This window comes from Callospermophilus lateralis, chromosome 9 (genome assembly GCF_048772815.1).
Source record: "Callospermophilus lateralis isolate mCalLat2 chromosome 9, mCalLat2.hap1, whole genome shotgun sequence".
NCBI classification, from domain to species: Eukaryota; Metazoa; Chordata; class Mammalia; order Rodentia; family Sciuridae; genus Callospermophilus; species Callospermophilus lateralis.
The window spans coordinates 68396718-68414745 of record NC_135313.1 but is presented as its reverse complement, the minus strand read 5'-3'; the positions used below and the strand labels follow the sequence as shown (position 1 = coordinate 68414745).

Sequence of the window (18028 nt, the reverse complement as noted above, 5' to 3'; positions counted from 1 at the left end):
GATTCTCCTTAGTTCTATATGACAGTAAATCCATTTCAATACAATTACACAAGCATGGTATATATCTTATTCTAATTAGAATCACATTCTTGTGGGTAGACATGATGGTGGGATTAACTTAGGTATTTTCATATGTGTGCACAGGAAAATTATGTTACATTTATTCTACTGTCTTTCCTATTCCTATCCCCCTTCCCTTCCTTTTGTTCGTTTGAAGTACTTATATATTCTTTTTAATATTGGCTGTACCAACTTCTTCCCAACATTATGCAGGGTTTCTTTTTTCCTACAACCTTGCCTCTTTCTTTTTAGTTTAGCAAATAATTCTTCCAAGACTGTATGTTAAAATATAGCAGCAGATTAGGGTACTTGGTTAACTTAAGTTTATAATGTCTATCAGATCATTAGGGCCTTTGGAGGGAAGGGGTCTTTGACAAAATTCTTTAATTATAGGTTAAGTTCATTGGTTTATTTTTATTATTAAAAAAAAGTATCATGAACAATTTGGTTACTGCAAACATCTCTGCTGATATACTCAAATAATTTCTAAGAGTAAAAAAAGTAGGTCACAAAGTTTGTATAGTTGTAAGGCTTTTGTTTACATTTGTTCAGTTGCCAATTCACAATACAAACAGTGCCTAGTGTCTCTTTTATTATACTCTCCCCAGAATAGGGTATGGTAAAGTTTGTTTGGTAGAAAGAAAACACAATGTTTTAATGTGTTGATTGGTATTTCTTTAAAGAAGGTCAGCTAGGGAGGTTGAACATTTTTCTGTATTTATTTATTTATTTTAATTTTCATTTTTTAGTTATAATTGGACACAATACCTTTATTTCACTTATTTATTTTTATGTGGTGCTGAGGATTGGAACCCAGGGCCTCCTGGGTGCAAGGCGAGCGCTCTACCACTGAGCCACAACCCCAGCCCCATTTTTTTGTATTTATTTTATCATGTATTTCTTATATAATTAGTCCCTTTATATTCTTTGTCCATGTTTTCCATTAAGGTCTTAGTATTTTTTAATATACTATATAATATAAAATATAAAAAATATATTTTTAATATATAATTTATTGATTTATAATAAATGGTATAGCTATTTTTTAAGAGGGTATTTGTTTTACTATGCTTTTTCATTCTGTGTTAAGAAATTTTAGATTGTTGTCAAATGTACATTCTTTTATTTGTTTGAACACTGGATTTGTGTTTCTTTACCCTGAGATCAAACAGACATTTTCTTGTATATTTAGCATAGTTTTTGTTATGACTTGATTTTTAAAAAATGTAACTCTTTAATGCATGTGGGTTTGTAGTAAAATGATAGAAAGAAGCAAATTTAGTTTTAAATGTTTCCAGTATTAAACAATAAAAAATGAGAATAAAATATGTTCAATTTTATGGTGATAGCTTTGAAATCTGAATGAAATGGAAATTTCTGCAGCTGTATAGTAGTTCATTCCATTTCAATAGAGATAAACTGAATTTATCAATGTCACTGAAAAAGTTATAGTAATTAGCTCCAAAAACAGCCTCAAAGCCAAAAGTTTTTTGTTTGGGGATTTTTCTTTTTGGTGGTGCTAGGGATTGAACTCAGGGCCTTATTCATGCTAGGCAAACACTCTACCACTGAGCCACATCCCCAATCCAGATGTTTTAATAGTGAACTGATTTGAATATTAAAGAGAGATAAATTTAGCAGAAAAATGGCCAGACCAGTCTCCCTTTTGAACAGAAAAATGAAAACCATAAGTAAAGGCTATTACATAAAATTTGAATAATTTAATCCCTGAAATATAAAGATGGTTTAATATTTAATATAAATATTGGTGTAATACATCACTGAAGAAATGTAAGAGGAGTGAACCATAGTGGCCATTGTTGTTTCTTTTACACAAGAAATACACACATAGGGTGAACATCCCTAATCAAAATTCAAAATGCTTGGATTCAAATCCAGAATGTTCGAGTGTTCAAAAAGTTTCAGATTTTGGAACTTTACACATTTTAGATCTTTAAAATAGGTATATTTAACTGGTAAAGTCTATGCAAATACCCCAAATTTTGAAAAACACTAAAATCTGAAACATTTCTGATTCCAAGCATTTTAGAGAAGAGATATTCATTCATCCTATATCTCATTGACAAATCTTGCTCACAAATACACAAATTTCCATTTTAAATTCATTTTGGGATGCTTTTATCTTTTAACAGGGGACTTTTATCCATTTATATTTTTTTCATAACCAGTATATTTGATCTTATCATTTTTCTCTTGTCTTGCCTTCCTACCGTTGTTTGACTGGGCAGGGTTGTGTTTCCCTCCCTCCTTTCCTCCCTCCCTTCTTCCTTCCTTCCTTTTATTCTTTCTTTTTCTAGAGTGTTAATTTTTATAGTGGTTATGTTAAAGTTGTTTAAAAGACTTTTAAATCCATGTTTCTAGAATAGTCAAATCAACACTTACAGCTCTGTTGTCCCCTCTCTTTGTAAAAGAGAATTTTTTATTCTATATCTCTGAATTAAACTTGTCATGTTATTTTACCCATGTTTCTCCCAGTATAATCTTCTTTTTTTAAAGAGAGAGTGAGAGAGAGAGAGAGAGAGAGAGAGAGAATATTTTAATATTTATTTTCTAGTTTTCGGCAGACACAACATCTTTGTTTGTATGTGGTGCTGAGGATCGAACCCTGGCCGCACGCATGCCAGGCTGAGCGCGCTACCGCGTGAGCCACATCCCCAGCCCTCTCCCAGTATAATCTTAATCTTTAATTATTTTTTATCTTTTCTATCCTCTAACTTTATATTTCATAAAAATGAAACCTTAGCTGGGCAAGGAGATGCATTCCTGTAATCCCAGCTGCTTAGAAGGCTGAGGCAGAGAATCACAAGTTTGAGACCAGCCTGGGCAACTTAGATCCTGTCTCAAAGAAATGTATTTTAAAGGGCTGGGGATGTAGCTCAGTGGTAGGGGGTATGCTTGACTTGCGTGAGGTCCTGGGTTCAATCACTAGTATGGAAGAAAGAGAAGAGAGACCTTCTTTCTTATATTCTATGTACACTAAGCAGTTTTCCAAAATTTTATTGATGTTTCCTAATCTGGGGTGTCTCTTTGAATAGTCAGAATGGCATTCTCCAGTTGGGTTTGTCACAAATAATGGACATAATTGTAGCTACACATATTTTTTTCCTTCACCTTCAGGGCTTTTAGGTCACCTTTGATATGTATTTGTACAAGTTCTCACATACCTTTCTGAGCTCAGTTTCTAGAATATGGTTTTCAAAAAAACCATATAATTTTTTTTTCCTACATGATCTCTGTGCTATCCCAAACAGGTAAACATGTAAATAACAATAGCCTCATATATTCACTGCTATCAAGATCCTTATTATCTGTCCCATAGACACACACTACCTCTCAGTGCATTTCACTGCTGCACACCCTTCTTTACTTCTTGCTAGGTTTTGTCTGGGAAATGTAGTCTGCCTGCTAGATCAAGAAGCAGAATAAAACAGTAAGAAGGTTGAGAATGTGAGAGGGGCAACAGAAAATACCACTGACTGCTGTCTCAAAAACAGCATATATTAAAAGAAACAATTGTATGGTTTTCACTTGGTACATGGTTCTCTGTGAGTAAGATTCTGAACTAGAAGAAAATATATTGTGAGAGAGGTGCTAAGATAACTTACTTGCATGTGGCTTGCTTCCTTTCTCACAAATAACTGGTAGCAATTTTTCTTTTCTGTTCCATTGGCTTATGCTATCTTAATTGATTCCCTCCCTCCTTCCCTCTCTCCCTCCCAACAAATACTTACTGAGTTTTTACTATGTGCCAGGCACTTTGCTAGGAACTGATTATTTACAATGTACAAAACAAGTTTTCTTCCTTCATTTTTGGCAGTAATAGTTTCTGGATTCTGTCAGTAACACATTTTGGTGATGATGTGATGTTTTAATCCTCTCTTTTTCCTAAATATTTTCTGACAAATTGAGAAAAGACTATTAATATCTATAGTCAAGACACCAGTGTGTAACTTTGTTTTCCATATGCTTTTTTTTTGGGGGGGGGGCGGGGCAGAATACCAGGATTGAACCTAGGAGCACTTAACCACTGAGCCACATTCCTAGACTTCTTTATTTTTTAATTTTGAGATGGGGTCTCACTAAGTTGCTGAGGCTGTCTTTGAACTTGCAGTCCTCCTGCCTAAGCCTCCTGTGCTACTGGGATTACAGATGTGCACTGCTGCACCTGGCCTTCCACATGCAATTTTAAAATTTGCTCCAGATCAGGAAATAATGTTATGAATATAGTGTTCATCATCCTAACCTTGTAGTGTTATTTTCCCAAACCTCTCATTAAATCTATCTTGCTTCTGTTCTCAAATTTTTCTTAATTTTTCCTGTCTTATTTAAATGAATAAGATTATATCACTGAAATTATTACTTCAGCCAATGTTTTGACCTCCTAGAACCTCAGCATGCCACCAAGTTTTCATCCTAAAACAGATTCTTATCTGTTTAAAGATAAGCAGTAAAGCTGCAGTAGAACCAGGCATGGTAGTGCACATTGTAATCCCAGCAATTTGGGAGGCTGAAGCCAGAGGTTCACATTCGAGGAAAGCCTCAGCAATTGCTTAGTGATAAATCACCTCTGGGTTAAATCCCCAGCGCCCCCCTCCCCCATAAAAAGCTGCATTCGGTGATAAATGAAAAGTTTGGTCATTTTTAAACTTTATTGTCTGGCATTTATTATCAAAATACAAATTTGTGGGGCTTGACTTTTTTTTTCTTTTTTCTTTTTACCACTTTACTGGACATTCTTGTATTTAGAGAAAACTTACTCTAGAACCTTTTATACTTAATGGTTTTAGTAATTATTATGAGCTTTTAAACAAAACAAATCACAGAATTTAGCATATAAATAGAAGAAATACATATAGAGCTGTAAGTGTGGACTGTAAAGAGTAAAGCAATTGTTGAATTTCAGTAGGTAAAAGAGATCATTGAGTTACAACTTGAATAGCTACATGTTTATTTTGTAATTTGTAGTAAAGTTGTTGTCAGGGTGAGAACTTTTAAGTAAAGCAGGACCTGGCAGTTACAAATCACATCTCAGGATAATTTCCCAGCCTACCCAACAATGAAAAAGCAAGAAGTTTTTAAAGTGTCTATTAATTGGGGGAAGAATCACATAAGATTGTAAGATAGTGGGCATCTTGAAAGTAAGGACTATAAGTTGCTTTGTGTTCCTAAAAGAGTAAAAAGAAATTTGTTTCTTTTCATGAATAAGATTTTTCCAGAGAAACTTGGTATCTTCCATAGTCTGTAATAAGATTAATAATATTTGTTTTAAAAGTAGTAGTCAGGATTTTGGAGATATTATCATAACTTAACCAGTTTGTTCATGCCTGAGACAACTGTGTTAAATTTGTGGTGGGAGGAGAGGGGAGCAGCTTCATTAGGTGAAGTGCAGAGTATGTTGTTCACAGTTATTTCACCTAGGGATTAGAAGTCTTTCCCTTTCCCTCCCACTATATCTGTGAATCAGCAAAACAATTCTGTATCCCTAATCTGTGTGCTATCTTTAGCTAAAAATCAAGAAGCTCAGAGGATTTGTTGTTTCTCTCGGTCTTTCAGTTAATCATGCTAGTCTAACAGCATTTTATATTCATGTTTCAATAGGAAATGTTATTTTGTACCATGAATAGGTTAGCATTGCTGAAAGATAGAAGCTTTAAGGCCATTGGAAACTTTTCTAAGTGCTAACTTTTGTATTTTCTTAAGATTTGAATTTGTTATAAACATGAGTATTTGCATTGGAACTGAATGAAAAGATGTTTGACATGTTTTTCTTTTAAAACAATCAAATTTATATGACATGTAACTTAATTTCCACTCCTATACTCTGTGTATAATACTTGATGTACTTGTTTCTAGGGGCCTCCTACAGATGCTCCTGCAGTGGACACAGCAGAACAAGTCTATATCTCTTCCCTGGCTCTGTTAAAAGTAAGTTATGAATGGAGTTGTTTGCATTAAAAACCTCTTACTGTATCTTCTACTTTGGTATATTTGCCATTTTTATCCCCTCAGACTTACGTATTATTTTAGGCACATCTATAAAATAGACTTTTAATTCCACTGAAGAAAAAATAGATTATTTTTAAAAACAAACAAAAAGAGACCAAAAGTCTTGAATACATTTTGTGTCCACATATCTTCCTATTTACAGATGTTAAAACATGGCCGTGCTGGAGTTCCAATGGAAGTTATGGGTCTAATGCTTGGAGAATTTGTTGATGATTACACAGTCAGAGTGATTGATGTGTTTGCTATGCCACAATCAGGAACAGTGAGTACTTTTATGGTTGCCTGCTGCAAGAAAATCTTTTCTCTTTTTCTGTGCAAAATAACTTTCATCATTTTGTTTTGTTTTTCCAATGAGAAAAAAAAATCATAATATTAATGTTTCTAGATTATATGTCATTTATCTTTAAATGCATCATGAATTCTTATAGGTCTCCAAACTGGATGATGGTAATGCTAAAATCCCTTTACTTGTTCCTTCATCTTTAATTAGCAGAACATATTGGACTTAAAAGTTAGCAACTAACTAAAAGCATGATTCTAGTTTGAACACTTATTTCAATAGATTTTAGATTCTCTTATTTAAAAATTTAATGCCTGTATATTAACTAGTCCTCATATCTTGTTTACATGGTCTTAAAACATGCCCTTATTTTTACTGTTTTATATATGGTAGTGAATGACTTTTAAGATTTTCCTGTTAAAAATATTAGTAAAAATTAGTAAAAAGTCAAAACCAAAAACTATAGAGGATCTTAGTTCTTTTTATTTAGGTATGATAATTTGTTTATATGAACCACACTCTATGAGTTTTGAAAGTTGCTTACTCTGCCTCTTTATTAAAATGTTAATCTTTCTAAAGTTTTTTTGTTGTTTTACTTTTTTTAATGCATTAGACTTATGTAGATAACATGTGCATTTAGATTTAAAAATAGACATTCCATAACCATTCTATTTACCTTCCAAAAAATAACACATGTATTCTTCTCACCTATTTGCTTTAAAAAGTTTATTTTTCTGATGGAGTTTTATCTCTGTTCTGCAACATTTCTCTTATTGAGCCTTGTAAAATATCTACTTTAAAAAATGTTGTCATAAAACTGTTTGCTCTATTTGAAGATTCTTACTGAGTTTGCTTTGATAAGGTACATACTAGAGAACAAATTATTTTTAAGTGATGCATTATGTATACAACAAACATTTTAAATAGAATATTTACCACAGAGTGCAATATATATCTAATGTAATATAAAATAATAGAAAAATATACAACATTTTCTTTGGAGTAATTTGTTGAAATATGCTAATTTTTGAATTTTGTCCATCTAGACATCCATTGCATTTGTTTTTGTTCATTTGGACTTAGAGGAACACTACATATTAACTAAATATTTAGATTTAAACCACAGATTATTATTACTATCGATTTCATGTTAGATATATGAAACACATAATAAAATTATTTCTGTCATTATGTAGATACCTATTATAGTAAATGGTTCTTAGGTTTTAATATAATCATTTCCATGTAAATGTTTATATGACAGTATAAAATAGAATATTTTGATCCCCATATTTGCATGATGTAGTAGAATTAGAAAATTTTTCTTCTGGCCCAAGAGTCAGCAAACTTTCTCATAAAGAGATATGTCTCTATTGCATATTCCTCCTGGTCCTCTCCTCTTCCTCTTCTCCACCTTTTTCTTTTCCCACTCCTCTTTCCCCTCTCGCTCACCTTCCCCTTTTTCATTGTCTCCTTTTAAACTGTTTAAAACAAAAACAAAAACACATCAGATTGTTTTCAAAGGATGCACTCTTTGTTGGAATTCCATTACTGTTATCTTCGGGGCAGAGGTGCTTAGATTCCAGATGTTAGAAGACAACTTGTGGGAGTTTTAATGGCAATCAACTAGATAATATGAGCCCTCTTTATTCTTTCATGTGCTAAAATCTTGTTTTGGTTAAATTAGAAAAATACAACATTTTAATAGGCTTGGGTCCAGTGGGAAGCTTTTTTAATTGCTTTTATTGGTACAGTAAATTATTGAAAAAATAATTTTCTATTATAATAACTGATATTCATTTATCAGAGGATGACATTAGGAAATATGTTTGCCTACATAGGTCTAACCAAAAATCATAGCTCGTTAAATTATTTGGCATTTTTGATAAATATATACATAGAAATAGCCATAAACTCTTAAAGGATCCTGAATGTTGTATTAACTCATTAACTAACAGCAGTATATATAAAGTTTCATTTTTTTTCAAAGTTATAAAACAGTAATCGCTTTTTTTTCTTTCCAAACTAGGGTGTCAGTGTAGAAGCAGTTGATCCAGTGTTCCAAGCCAAAATGTTGGATATGTTGAAGCAAACAGGAAGGTAAGTAGTTCAATTGATCATATTTATTTATTTACTTATTAGTTGTAGTTGGACCTTTATTTTATTGATTTATTTTTATCTGGTACTAAGTATCAAACCCAGCGCCTCGCACATCCTAGGCGAGTGCTTTGTCGCTGAGCCACAACCCCAGCCCAGTTGATCGTTTTTTTTTTTTTTTTTTTTTAAATAGGAGATATCTTTAGAAACATACCCTGAAGTTATGGATGTTTATGAGTGTCATTCCTAGGAATCAATATAAAAGTATCTTTTAGTATCAGGTTAACATACTGCTAGTGTAGTATTTCTTCCCTCTAGAATGAAAGAAATCTGCCAGTCAGAGAACTGCCTCATTTTAGAATTCTTGACTGTCAAGGAGTAAGCTTGAGCTGAGACTTCTCTCTGTTTAGCATATAGAGTTACTGTGCAGACACTTGTAATTGAAGGACTTGTATGTTGTGTGTATTTGATAGTTGTAACTGAATTAGATTCTGAATATTCAAGTATATTTGTAGACATGAGTTTTAAAGATAGAGAAAGTAAAACCAGATATTCTTAAGTTTTTTTTTCCTCAGACTAAATCTCGGTAGTTGCCATTCTCTTGCTCAAATTCTTCTACTGTGGAAAAAACTTCAAAATTAGTGTTAGCAAAAGGCTCAGCAGCTGAGCAGAACAGTGCAAATTGGTTTTTGACTGAGTTCCTAGTTCTACTGCTGGTTTAATTGATATTTAATCCTTTCACAACAGTGAATCCTGGTGTCCATTGTTAAAAATGTACTCTGTGTCTGGAAAATCCAACTCCCAGAGCTAAGGAGTTAAAGAGTAGATATTTACTTGAATGCTGAAAGGGTAAAAACTGGCTCTGAGAAAGTGTGGTAACAAGGTGAAAAACTGAAAGCCTTATCTACCACTGCTAATGTGCATCTCTTAATGATAGCACTCCTTTGTCACACTTATTCATTTCCATGTTTTCTGGATAATATGGTGTAGGATTTCAGAGTTTCTAATGGTGCTTTTTCACACCTGTGTGTTTTTCATCTCTTCTTAATTTATACCCTGTTAGTGTGTTGTTTCTTTTCATATCATAAATGTATTACTTGTTCTGTTCTGAGTGTCTGAATGCCCTCTTTGTTTCAGGCCTGAGATGGTTGTTGGTTGGTATCACAGTCACCCTGGCTTTGGTTGTTGGCTTTCTGGTGTGGATATCAACACTCAGCAGAGCTTTGAAGCCTTGTCGGAGAGAGCTGTGGCAGTGGTTGTGGATCCCATTCAGAGTGTAAAAGGAAAGGTAGAGTCATTTCTATCTTTATTGCCATCTACTGCCACATTCTGTTTACACATACTTTAAATAAAAATCCATTTTGTTTTAAAGCAGGAGTCTTAATTACACAGAAAACCACTGTCTGTTTATTAAAATAACCAAACAAGTGTACCAATCCATAAATATGCCTTGGTATTATTAGTAATTTTACTATTTAGGGATATGTTGTTACTTTAATCACCTACTGTTGTAAACGAGTATTTATCTTTAATTTTTTAAAATTTCTTAAAATTGAAAGTGTTAATCCATATTAAAAGTCTGCTGTATACATTTTATTAATATCTTGATAAGCATTTTTCTACCTTTATTTTCTGGTGAATTTGGAATCAGTACATCTTCAAAATGACTATTAAGGGCTCTGTTTCATTAATATTGTGAGGGACATACTCTGGAGTTATGTTTTCCAAAGGTTTTAGACAATGAAAACTTGCCCCAAAGACTTGGTATCAACCATTCACATGTTTGGAGTGAGGATGCAGATGAATGATTAAATATGCTAAATGATTCTGAAAAGAGATTAACTTGCAAAGTATAATGGGTTATATTCTTTGTTAAAATCTCTTTTGTTCTTATTTAGTTCTTTTTGTTGTTTGTTCTTTCGCTCTTTCTTTTTTCTTTTCTTTTCTCTTCTTTCTTTCTTTTCTTTTCTTTCTTTCTTTTTTTTTTTTTTTTTTTATTTCTTTCTAGCCCCATATGCCATTTTCCTATTTCCTGCCTCATGACAGCAGGGAGCAGCTCTATTATCACCTTCACAGAGCTGTCTGCAAATGTGAGAGGCAATTCGATTTTGCTCAACCACAGGGAGAGTGGATTAGAAAAACTACAGAACATACAGAAATTGGCTAGGTGGTTACTGCTTTAAAATACTGCTGAGGTGTCTTGTTTGAGCATGTACTTCCATTGTAGTGTAGAATAATTGTTAAAATAAAATCACAATACATTTATGGAATCCTTTTTATGCTAGTTTTACAAATAATTTTTAAAGTACTTAGAAATAAAAATTAGCTTGATATCTATCAGACCTGGAATTTGATAGTAGTGTGGATTACATTTACATCTGCTTTCCAGCTCAAACAAACTAAACATGGCTCTTAAAATGTAGTGTTTTTATCTGTTAGGAATTTGAAGTGGAACGTTTTCTGACATCATATTATTAGGGTGTATAAAAATTGAGGTCTTCTCTAAAACATGATCCTATTAGGTGTGATTTAGCTTTTCAGAGGCAGAAATGATCCACAAAAATAATAATAGAAACTGATATACTAGACAAATCAGAGTGGTTAACTTCTGATACTTCTGTATGCCTATATTCCAATGTATTTACTTTCTTTTTCTAGGTATATTGCTACTTAACTGATACAAATAAAAGGAATTGAAAAAACTTCATTTTTATTAGTTTTGTAAATTAAAGTACTGTATAACACCTCTTACATTTAATTCTTTAGTATTTAAGGAACCTTTTTAATAACTCAAGTAGTAATTAAATTAACAATATTTTAGAAATATTAAATTATCCCATAAACCCCCTCTACCACAGTAATTTACAAGTAATAATTGAAGCTTAATTTTAAATGGCAATTTCAGTTTCATAACCTAATTTTAAATATTGTATAATATTAGAATTTGCACTATTTTAATTAGTTATAGTTCATATTAAGAGTAGATTTTACTTAAGATACACTTGTAATTATATACTTTCAAATGTTAAATCTGGGTTTTAAAAGTTCAAAAATTTATGAAATCATAAATATCTATTTTATGTCATGAAAAAAATTAAAAATTTAATATAATTATATATTACCCTAAATAAGGATCCAGTTTTTTGTTAATAATGCAGTTTCATCTATGTGGTGTCTGGGTTTGGTGGTAATTTATGATTCTTTCAGTGTCAAAACCTCTCAACACTGTGAATCAAATTAAATATTAATAAGTCCATAACCAGGTTATTTTCATTAAAATTATTAAAGTTAAGAATATAAACTTACAAAAATGAAGAATAGCATAGGAGTCTCTCCCTTCCCTGCATGTGACTTATCAGGTCTGTCTAAATATTTAGTAAGGCAATCATTAGGTCAGGAGTTAAAATGAAAATCTATGCGTAAATGATGTAAATTGGGTATCTATTTATGGTTTTTAAAACCTTTCTGTATATTTTTATATTTCTGTTTTTTAAAATTCTGTTGCCTCTTTTTTTGAGTGGTAAGATAAGCATGGATTTTTTCTTTGTAATTTCAATTCATTCACAATAAATTTTATTTTAGGGGACTTAATTGTGTTTTATTGAATAATTGCTTTTGCCAGGTATTATAGTAATAACCGTTTTAACTTATTCATTACAGTAATCTTTCAAATAGGCACTATTACATTTCATCAAACAAATGATTAAAACAAATTAGTCAAAGAGATTACTTTGCCAGAATCGACTAGGATGTAGCAGCAAATAAGAATACAAATCCAAGTTTATAAAATTTCAGAGCTCAACCTTCTTTACTGGCTCTTTGATATTATACTATTATGAATTATATAATCAAAGTAACTCAGTAATGAAAAATGAAATCCAGATGTTATTGCAGGGCTTTTCCTTAAGTTGTTGTGGCTAGGCATCACTCCTTTCACATAAGCCAGAAGAAAGAGCTATATATTTTATCTGAGTTTTCAATAGTTATTTATAGTTTTATGTACTAATTGATATTTTCCATGTGGTTTGTGTTCTACTAATTTTATAAAACAAGATTGATTGATCCCTGTCAGCTTTTGTGACATCCCTAGGACAAATGAGACCATACAGCATAAGAAAATACACTTTGTGATTTTAAAAAAAAATCATATTACCTTGTATGTTATACAGTACTATTAATGTTTTTAAATGTTATAGGTAAAAACCATTACTAATTGCATTCATAATTTAAATGGAGCAAAGCTCAGAAATTACAAGCAAGTTTTGCTCTAAACTACTCAGTGAAATAGTTTTCAGTATTCTGCTTCAATGTTTTGTTATTTTATATATTCAGCCCACGACTGGACTTTATTAACCCAGCAAATTAAGAAGTTAATTCAATCTATAATGTGACTGACTTCTTCATTACAATAAGAATGATTACTTTGAACAAAATGATAAAACTAGCCTATAGCTTGGTTTTGATATTTAAATATATTTATTAAAATGTTTTTCTGCCATAGAGAACTCATTGTCCTTGACACAATTCATGTTAGTAAAATATGTATATATTACCTGCTAACTCCCAGAAATCAATTTTTTCTTATTTTGAAAACAAGAAAAAACTAATGACTATTAGTCTAATTACTTCCTTACACTGGCTGGGTTTTCTTGAAATAAATATATATATATATATATATATTTTTAATCTGATCAGAAATACTCAATAGATGCTTTAAAAATGTGATACTTATTTAATTGCAGATCAGCTCATCAGTATTTCTTACGTTTGGCTGATATGTCTATATGCTAATGATTCTGGGACACAAAATAAATAAAATCTGTCTCTTTGAGAAGACAATTCATATACATTTAGTGTCACTAGTGGGCAGGATAACATTCTACCAATTATATACTGATATCCTGCATTGCATACAAATACAGTGTAAATTATACTGTTATTGCTTTTTTCCCGTCAGTATTAAATTGGTTGCTAGAGATAGAAGTAATTCAGCAAATATGTATTCAGAATCTTGTATGTGCCAGTATACAATAAAGTATTACTTTGTAGCAAAAAATGGTAAATGCAAATTAAATTTTTCAAATGTGTTAAGTGCAAATAAGAAAATAGTATAATGTTGTACTAAGTAGATGAAACTAGGGGTGAAGTTTGATGAATGGGATATCACTTTGATGGTTCATGCCTCTAATCCCAGTGACTTGGGAGGCTGAGGCAGGATGATTGCATGTTTGAAGCCAGCTTTAGCAACTTAGTGAGGCCCTAAGCCACTCAGTGAGACCCTGTCTCAAAATAAAATATAAAAATATTAAAAGGATTGGGGATGTGGCTCCGTGGTTAAGTGACCCTGGGTTCAATCCCTGGTGCCAAGAAACTAAAAAGCAAAAGAAGAGTTTGCATCATATGGGAAGATGGGTCTCTGGAGAATAAATGCAAATAATAGGAGGAATGAGTTAGGGAACAAATGTTCTAAGACCTTATATGTTATTTTCAGACATCAAGAAGCTTGAGTCCTTTTGGGGAATTAGGGAGCAAAAGTTTTACTTTTCCATGAAATTTTGTATTAGAAATTCTGTTTTAAGATGGTGGAGGTTTTAAAATAATCAAATAATAGTTTAACCATTTTGTTTTCTACTCATCTGTATAAATGTTTCCCCTCCACAAGATTGGAACCTCTTTGAGGGGAGAAACAAGTTTCTTATCTTGGAATTTACAATTCCTGGCAGGACTGTGGATATAGCTCATTGACAGAGCACTTACCCAGCATTTGCAAGGCCTTGGGTTGGTTCCCCAGTACCAAAAAACAAAAAAATATGTGTTGCAAAGAGTACTTTATTCATAAATACAATCAAGAAATGAATGTGTCTGTCAGTGTTCAGCTGTTACCCATCCTTTTCTTTTTTTTTTCAGCTTTCAGCATTTAAAAAAACTAAATTTTGTGAGTTCTGGTAATTTTTGTTAGCAGTCATATAGTCATTTATTCAAATGACTGAAATGAGATTGAGAGTCAGTTAAACAGTTTGCTAATGGATATTAGTCTTGATGAATTTGAACATTGTATAATCAGATCAGAATTCAAGTTCAACATGTTATTTATCTTCTAAAAGTAGTGAAAGATATTTAGCATATCTTTTGTTTGCTTCTTGTTAATTATCAGCTTGAAGTTTTATAAAATTCTCAAGATTTTGTTAGAATATCTATAAAATATTACAAATCCTAATGTGCCTGATTTTAAAATTCATGCTATACTAAACATTTATTTAGTAGATATAATCAGAAAATTTCAGCTAGAAAGGTAAAAGCCATTTTATATTTAAAATTCTAAGACAGTGAATCTTATGTAGAGGTAACAGTTCTAAGTGGAATTCTTTTAATCTAAAACTTCTGAATTAATGTCTCTGAACTAATTTATTTTGCATTAGGACTTGCTGTGCATTTTAAATGATACAGATATGCTTCAAGTTAGTTTGAATCCAACTGTTTCATTAAAAATAGTAAAACCTTTAAGACAATAGCCCATTATGTATAAGAATATTATTTATTGGCTCTAGTTTATTGAATGTCATTTCATTAGTTTTCTAATTGTTCCTGGTCATTCAGACACTTATTCATCACTACTGTGTGCCAGGCATGCACTGAAGATATAGAAAAGAATATTTACTCCCTTAATGCTAATTTTATACAGAAGACTTATAAATTTGATACAGATGCCATTTCAGGGATGTCACATATATTAAGGATTGTATCCTAGATGATTTGACTTCAGCCGTTGTTAATAAGTATACTTTTCTGGACCTGGGATTTGGTTTTGACAGGTTTAGTGTGTTATCATCATAATATACTAAGGAGGATATTGGTTATGGTAAATTTTTTTCAAGGTTCTTCCTCAGTGATTATTGTTAAGCTACTAGTAAGCTGATTAACAGGTGTTCACTGCCACTTTTTCCATTCGAGATAGCTTGACTTATGCAGTTTTTATTCCAAATTAAGCACCAGTCAGTGTTTTAAATTGAATTTTTCAATTTCCCATGCCATGGAAGTGTGCTCATGAATTAAAAACTAAGCATTGATAAGAAAAGTGGGAATAAATAATGTTAAAGTTAATGATTAGATTTTTACAGATAATTAATTTCCTTTTTCTTCAAGTTTCTTATAGGAAAAATAAACCTGAATGGTAAAATTTATAGATTATAGTAACCAAAAATGCTGGAGGTTTTTTTTTTGTTTTTTTTTTTTTTGCCACAAAAACGTGGAATGGATTTACTTAAGTTCTCTGAATCTCATAAATTGATAACATTTTGTTATCAATAATAGCCAACTTCTTGATTATTGAGTGGATTAGGCAAGACAGTTTTTATATAGTATTTAATTAATTTAATTAACCAAAATAAAAATGCATAAAAGTGAATTAATTGACTTTATCCAACATTTTTCATACTTAATGCTTTTGCCTATTGAAAGATGATAATTTGAAGGAATATAAATCTTTTATTCCTCTCATTTATCTGCCCTACTGCCATGTTAGCATGTTTTTGGTCATTAGGGTCTTATAATCCTTTACTTTATACAGAACTATCTATGGGTGTACCAGTTTTGTGTTGCCTTAGTTTGTATACTAGAAAAGGATCTGAAGTCACTTGTTCATTTTATGTAGGTTGGTTGAATAGCCATCAGTTAGAATTGGCACTCTGAGTTGGTATCAGACCAATGATTCATAGGTGATAGTTTCTTTGAAGCTCATTAGTAGGCCCCTGAGGAGCTCAATTTTAAGTTCACTGTTTATTTGTCACATAAGATTCTAGAAACACCTATCATGCAGGAGTGTCAAGATTCTAGGCATATTAAGTCATTTTAAAAAAGAGATAATATTTTGTATACCTAGCTACTTTTATTTTAATTTGGGTTTTTTGTAAGAAACTGTATTTTTTTGTTTTACTATTGATTTTCTTTTCGTATGCCAAATAACTCTGAATGTCAAGCTTGTAATTTAATTTTAGGGTAATTTTTTCCAAATTTTCACAGTATTTAAAAATGCAATATTTTGCTTTGTTTTATTTGGAGGCTACTCATAATGAATAAAGGGGAGGGTGTTTGGACTGTTATACAAGTTTGACCCTATGAAAGGAGAAGAAGGGATAGTAGGATTAGGCAGAAAAAGCCTCATACTGCAGGATAATTTTGAGAATGTTTCGGCTACATTGATGGAGTGTCCATGAGCCAAGTTGCTCTTCAGAAAAATCCCTTTTGGGGGGCAGGAATTGCCAAGTTCTAGTACCACTGTTGTGCTTAATCATTTGGTGGGATCTGCTGAGGAATGCATGGACCTGGTGTCAATGCTCAGTGGATCCAAAAGTGTAAGAGCTGGAAGTTGTGAGCCAGTTGTTCCCAACAGCATGTTCTTTAGAAGGAAGATCTGAATTGGGCAGCTCCATGATCACATAGTTACATAGATTATTTTATTTAATCTTATCACATATATTATTTAATCTTATTACCAACTCTGATCACTCATTCCTGAGCAGAGATTGAGAGGTTAAAATAACTTTTCCTATGTTGCTTAACTAGAAAATAATAGATCCAGAAAGGTTTCTGAATCCCCAGTGTTTCAAGTACTTAAATCCCCATACTATACTGAATGTATGCATATAGTGTAAAAAAATCTGCTAAACTTTGTTTTGTAACTTAAGTAAATTATTTTCACAGTGTTTCATGAGTCTAATTGTAAATGTCTAATTACCTTTTGTCATATTACTTTCTAAACTTTGATTTGTTTTTATTAAGGCATATATGTTTAAAATTTGTGGCTTTAATTTTGATTCATTGTCTTCACTTGTCAAAAAAGTACATTACGCTTGTTTCACCATCCCCCTTTTCTCCCAATATATTAAAGTTGTACCACAGATCTCTAGCTACAGTATGCAATTCTCTGAGGATGAAGAAAGAAAATGTACATACACATAGGAATTTCTTTTCCAGAGCTAAAATTGACATTTTATAAATAATTTCCGTGTTGCAAACTTGAGACTAAGAAATCACAGCAATTCAGTGATATGCATTTGGCATGAGTCAGTTTTAGTTCTTAGAGCTTTTCATTGGAAATGGCATAAAAAGTAAGATATCTCTGAATTTTTTATGCTGTGGGCTTACAAGAGACATAAGATGTTTTTCTCTTATAGATGTGTGGCAGTGCATGGCAGCAGAAGTAACAAGCTGGTCACAAACCCCTAAGTAGTACTTCCCAGGTCACATGCACTCTTTAATTTTTAAAGAATCCAGAAACAACCTAAGCATTTGATAACAGGTCATTGCTAGGTGATAAAGGGTATTTGATATGGGGTGTTGTCTTTCTCTCCACACCTCTCATTTTTAGAGATTTTATATGCTGGTAGACTATAGCCTAACTGGTAACTGAATTTTATTTCACCACCCTCCCTTCTTTTTAGTGTTTGCATTGATTTTTCAGGTCTTAAATTTTTTTCTGGTAATTTCACTTCATTTTATATATATTTATAGTGAGTTTACCTGTAAGGTTATGGAAGATTCAGATTGTTTAGGATTTTTTAAGCT

At 31.9% G+C, this 18028-nt stretch overlaps 1 protein-coding gene across 1 annotated transcript in view; it reads left to right on the top strand.

Annotated features, from left to right (window-relative positions):
* Psmd14 (proteasome 26S subunit, non-ATPase 14) overlaps positions 1 to 18028 on the top strand; it is a 109962-nt gene that overhangs the window by 60972 nt on the left and 30962 nt on the right. The window contains exons 4-7 of the mRNA XM_076866311.2: positions 5935 to 6006; positions 6230 to 6349; positions 8397 to 8467; positions 9602 to 9752. Coding sequence (XP_076722426.1) covers positions 5935 to 6006; positions 6230 to 6349; positions 8397 to 8467; positions 9602 to 9752 — 414 coding nt within the window. The remainder of the gene's footprint in view (positions 1 to 5934; positions 6007 to 6229; positions 6350 to 8396; positions 8468 to 9601; positions 9753 to 18028) is intronic.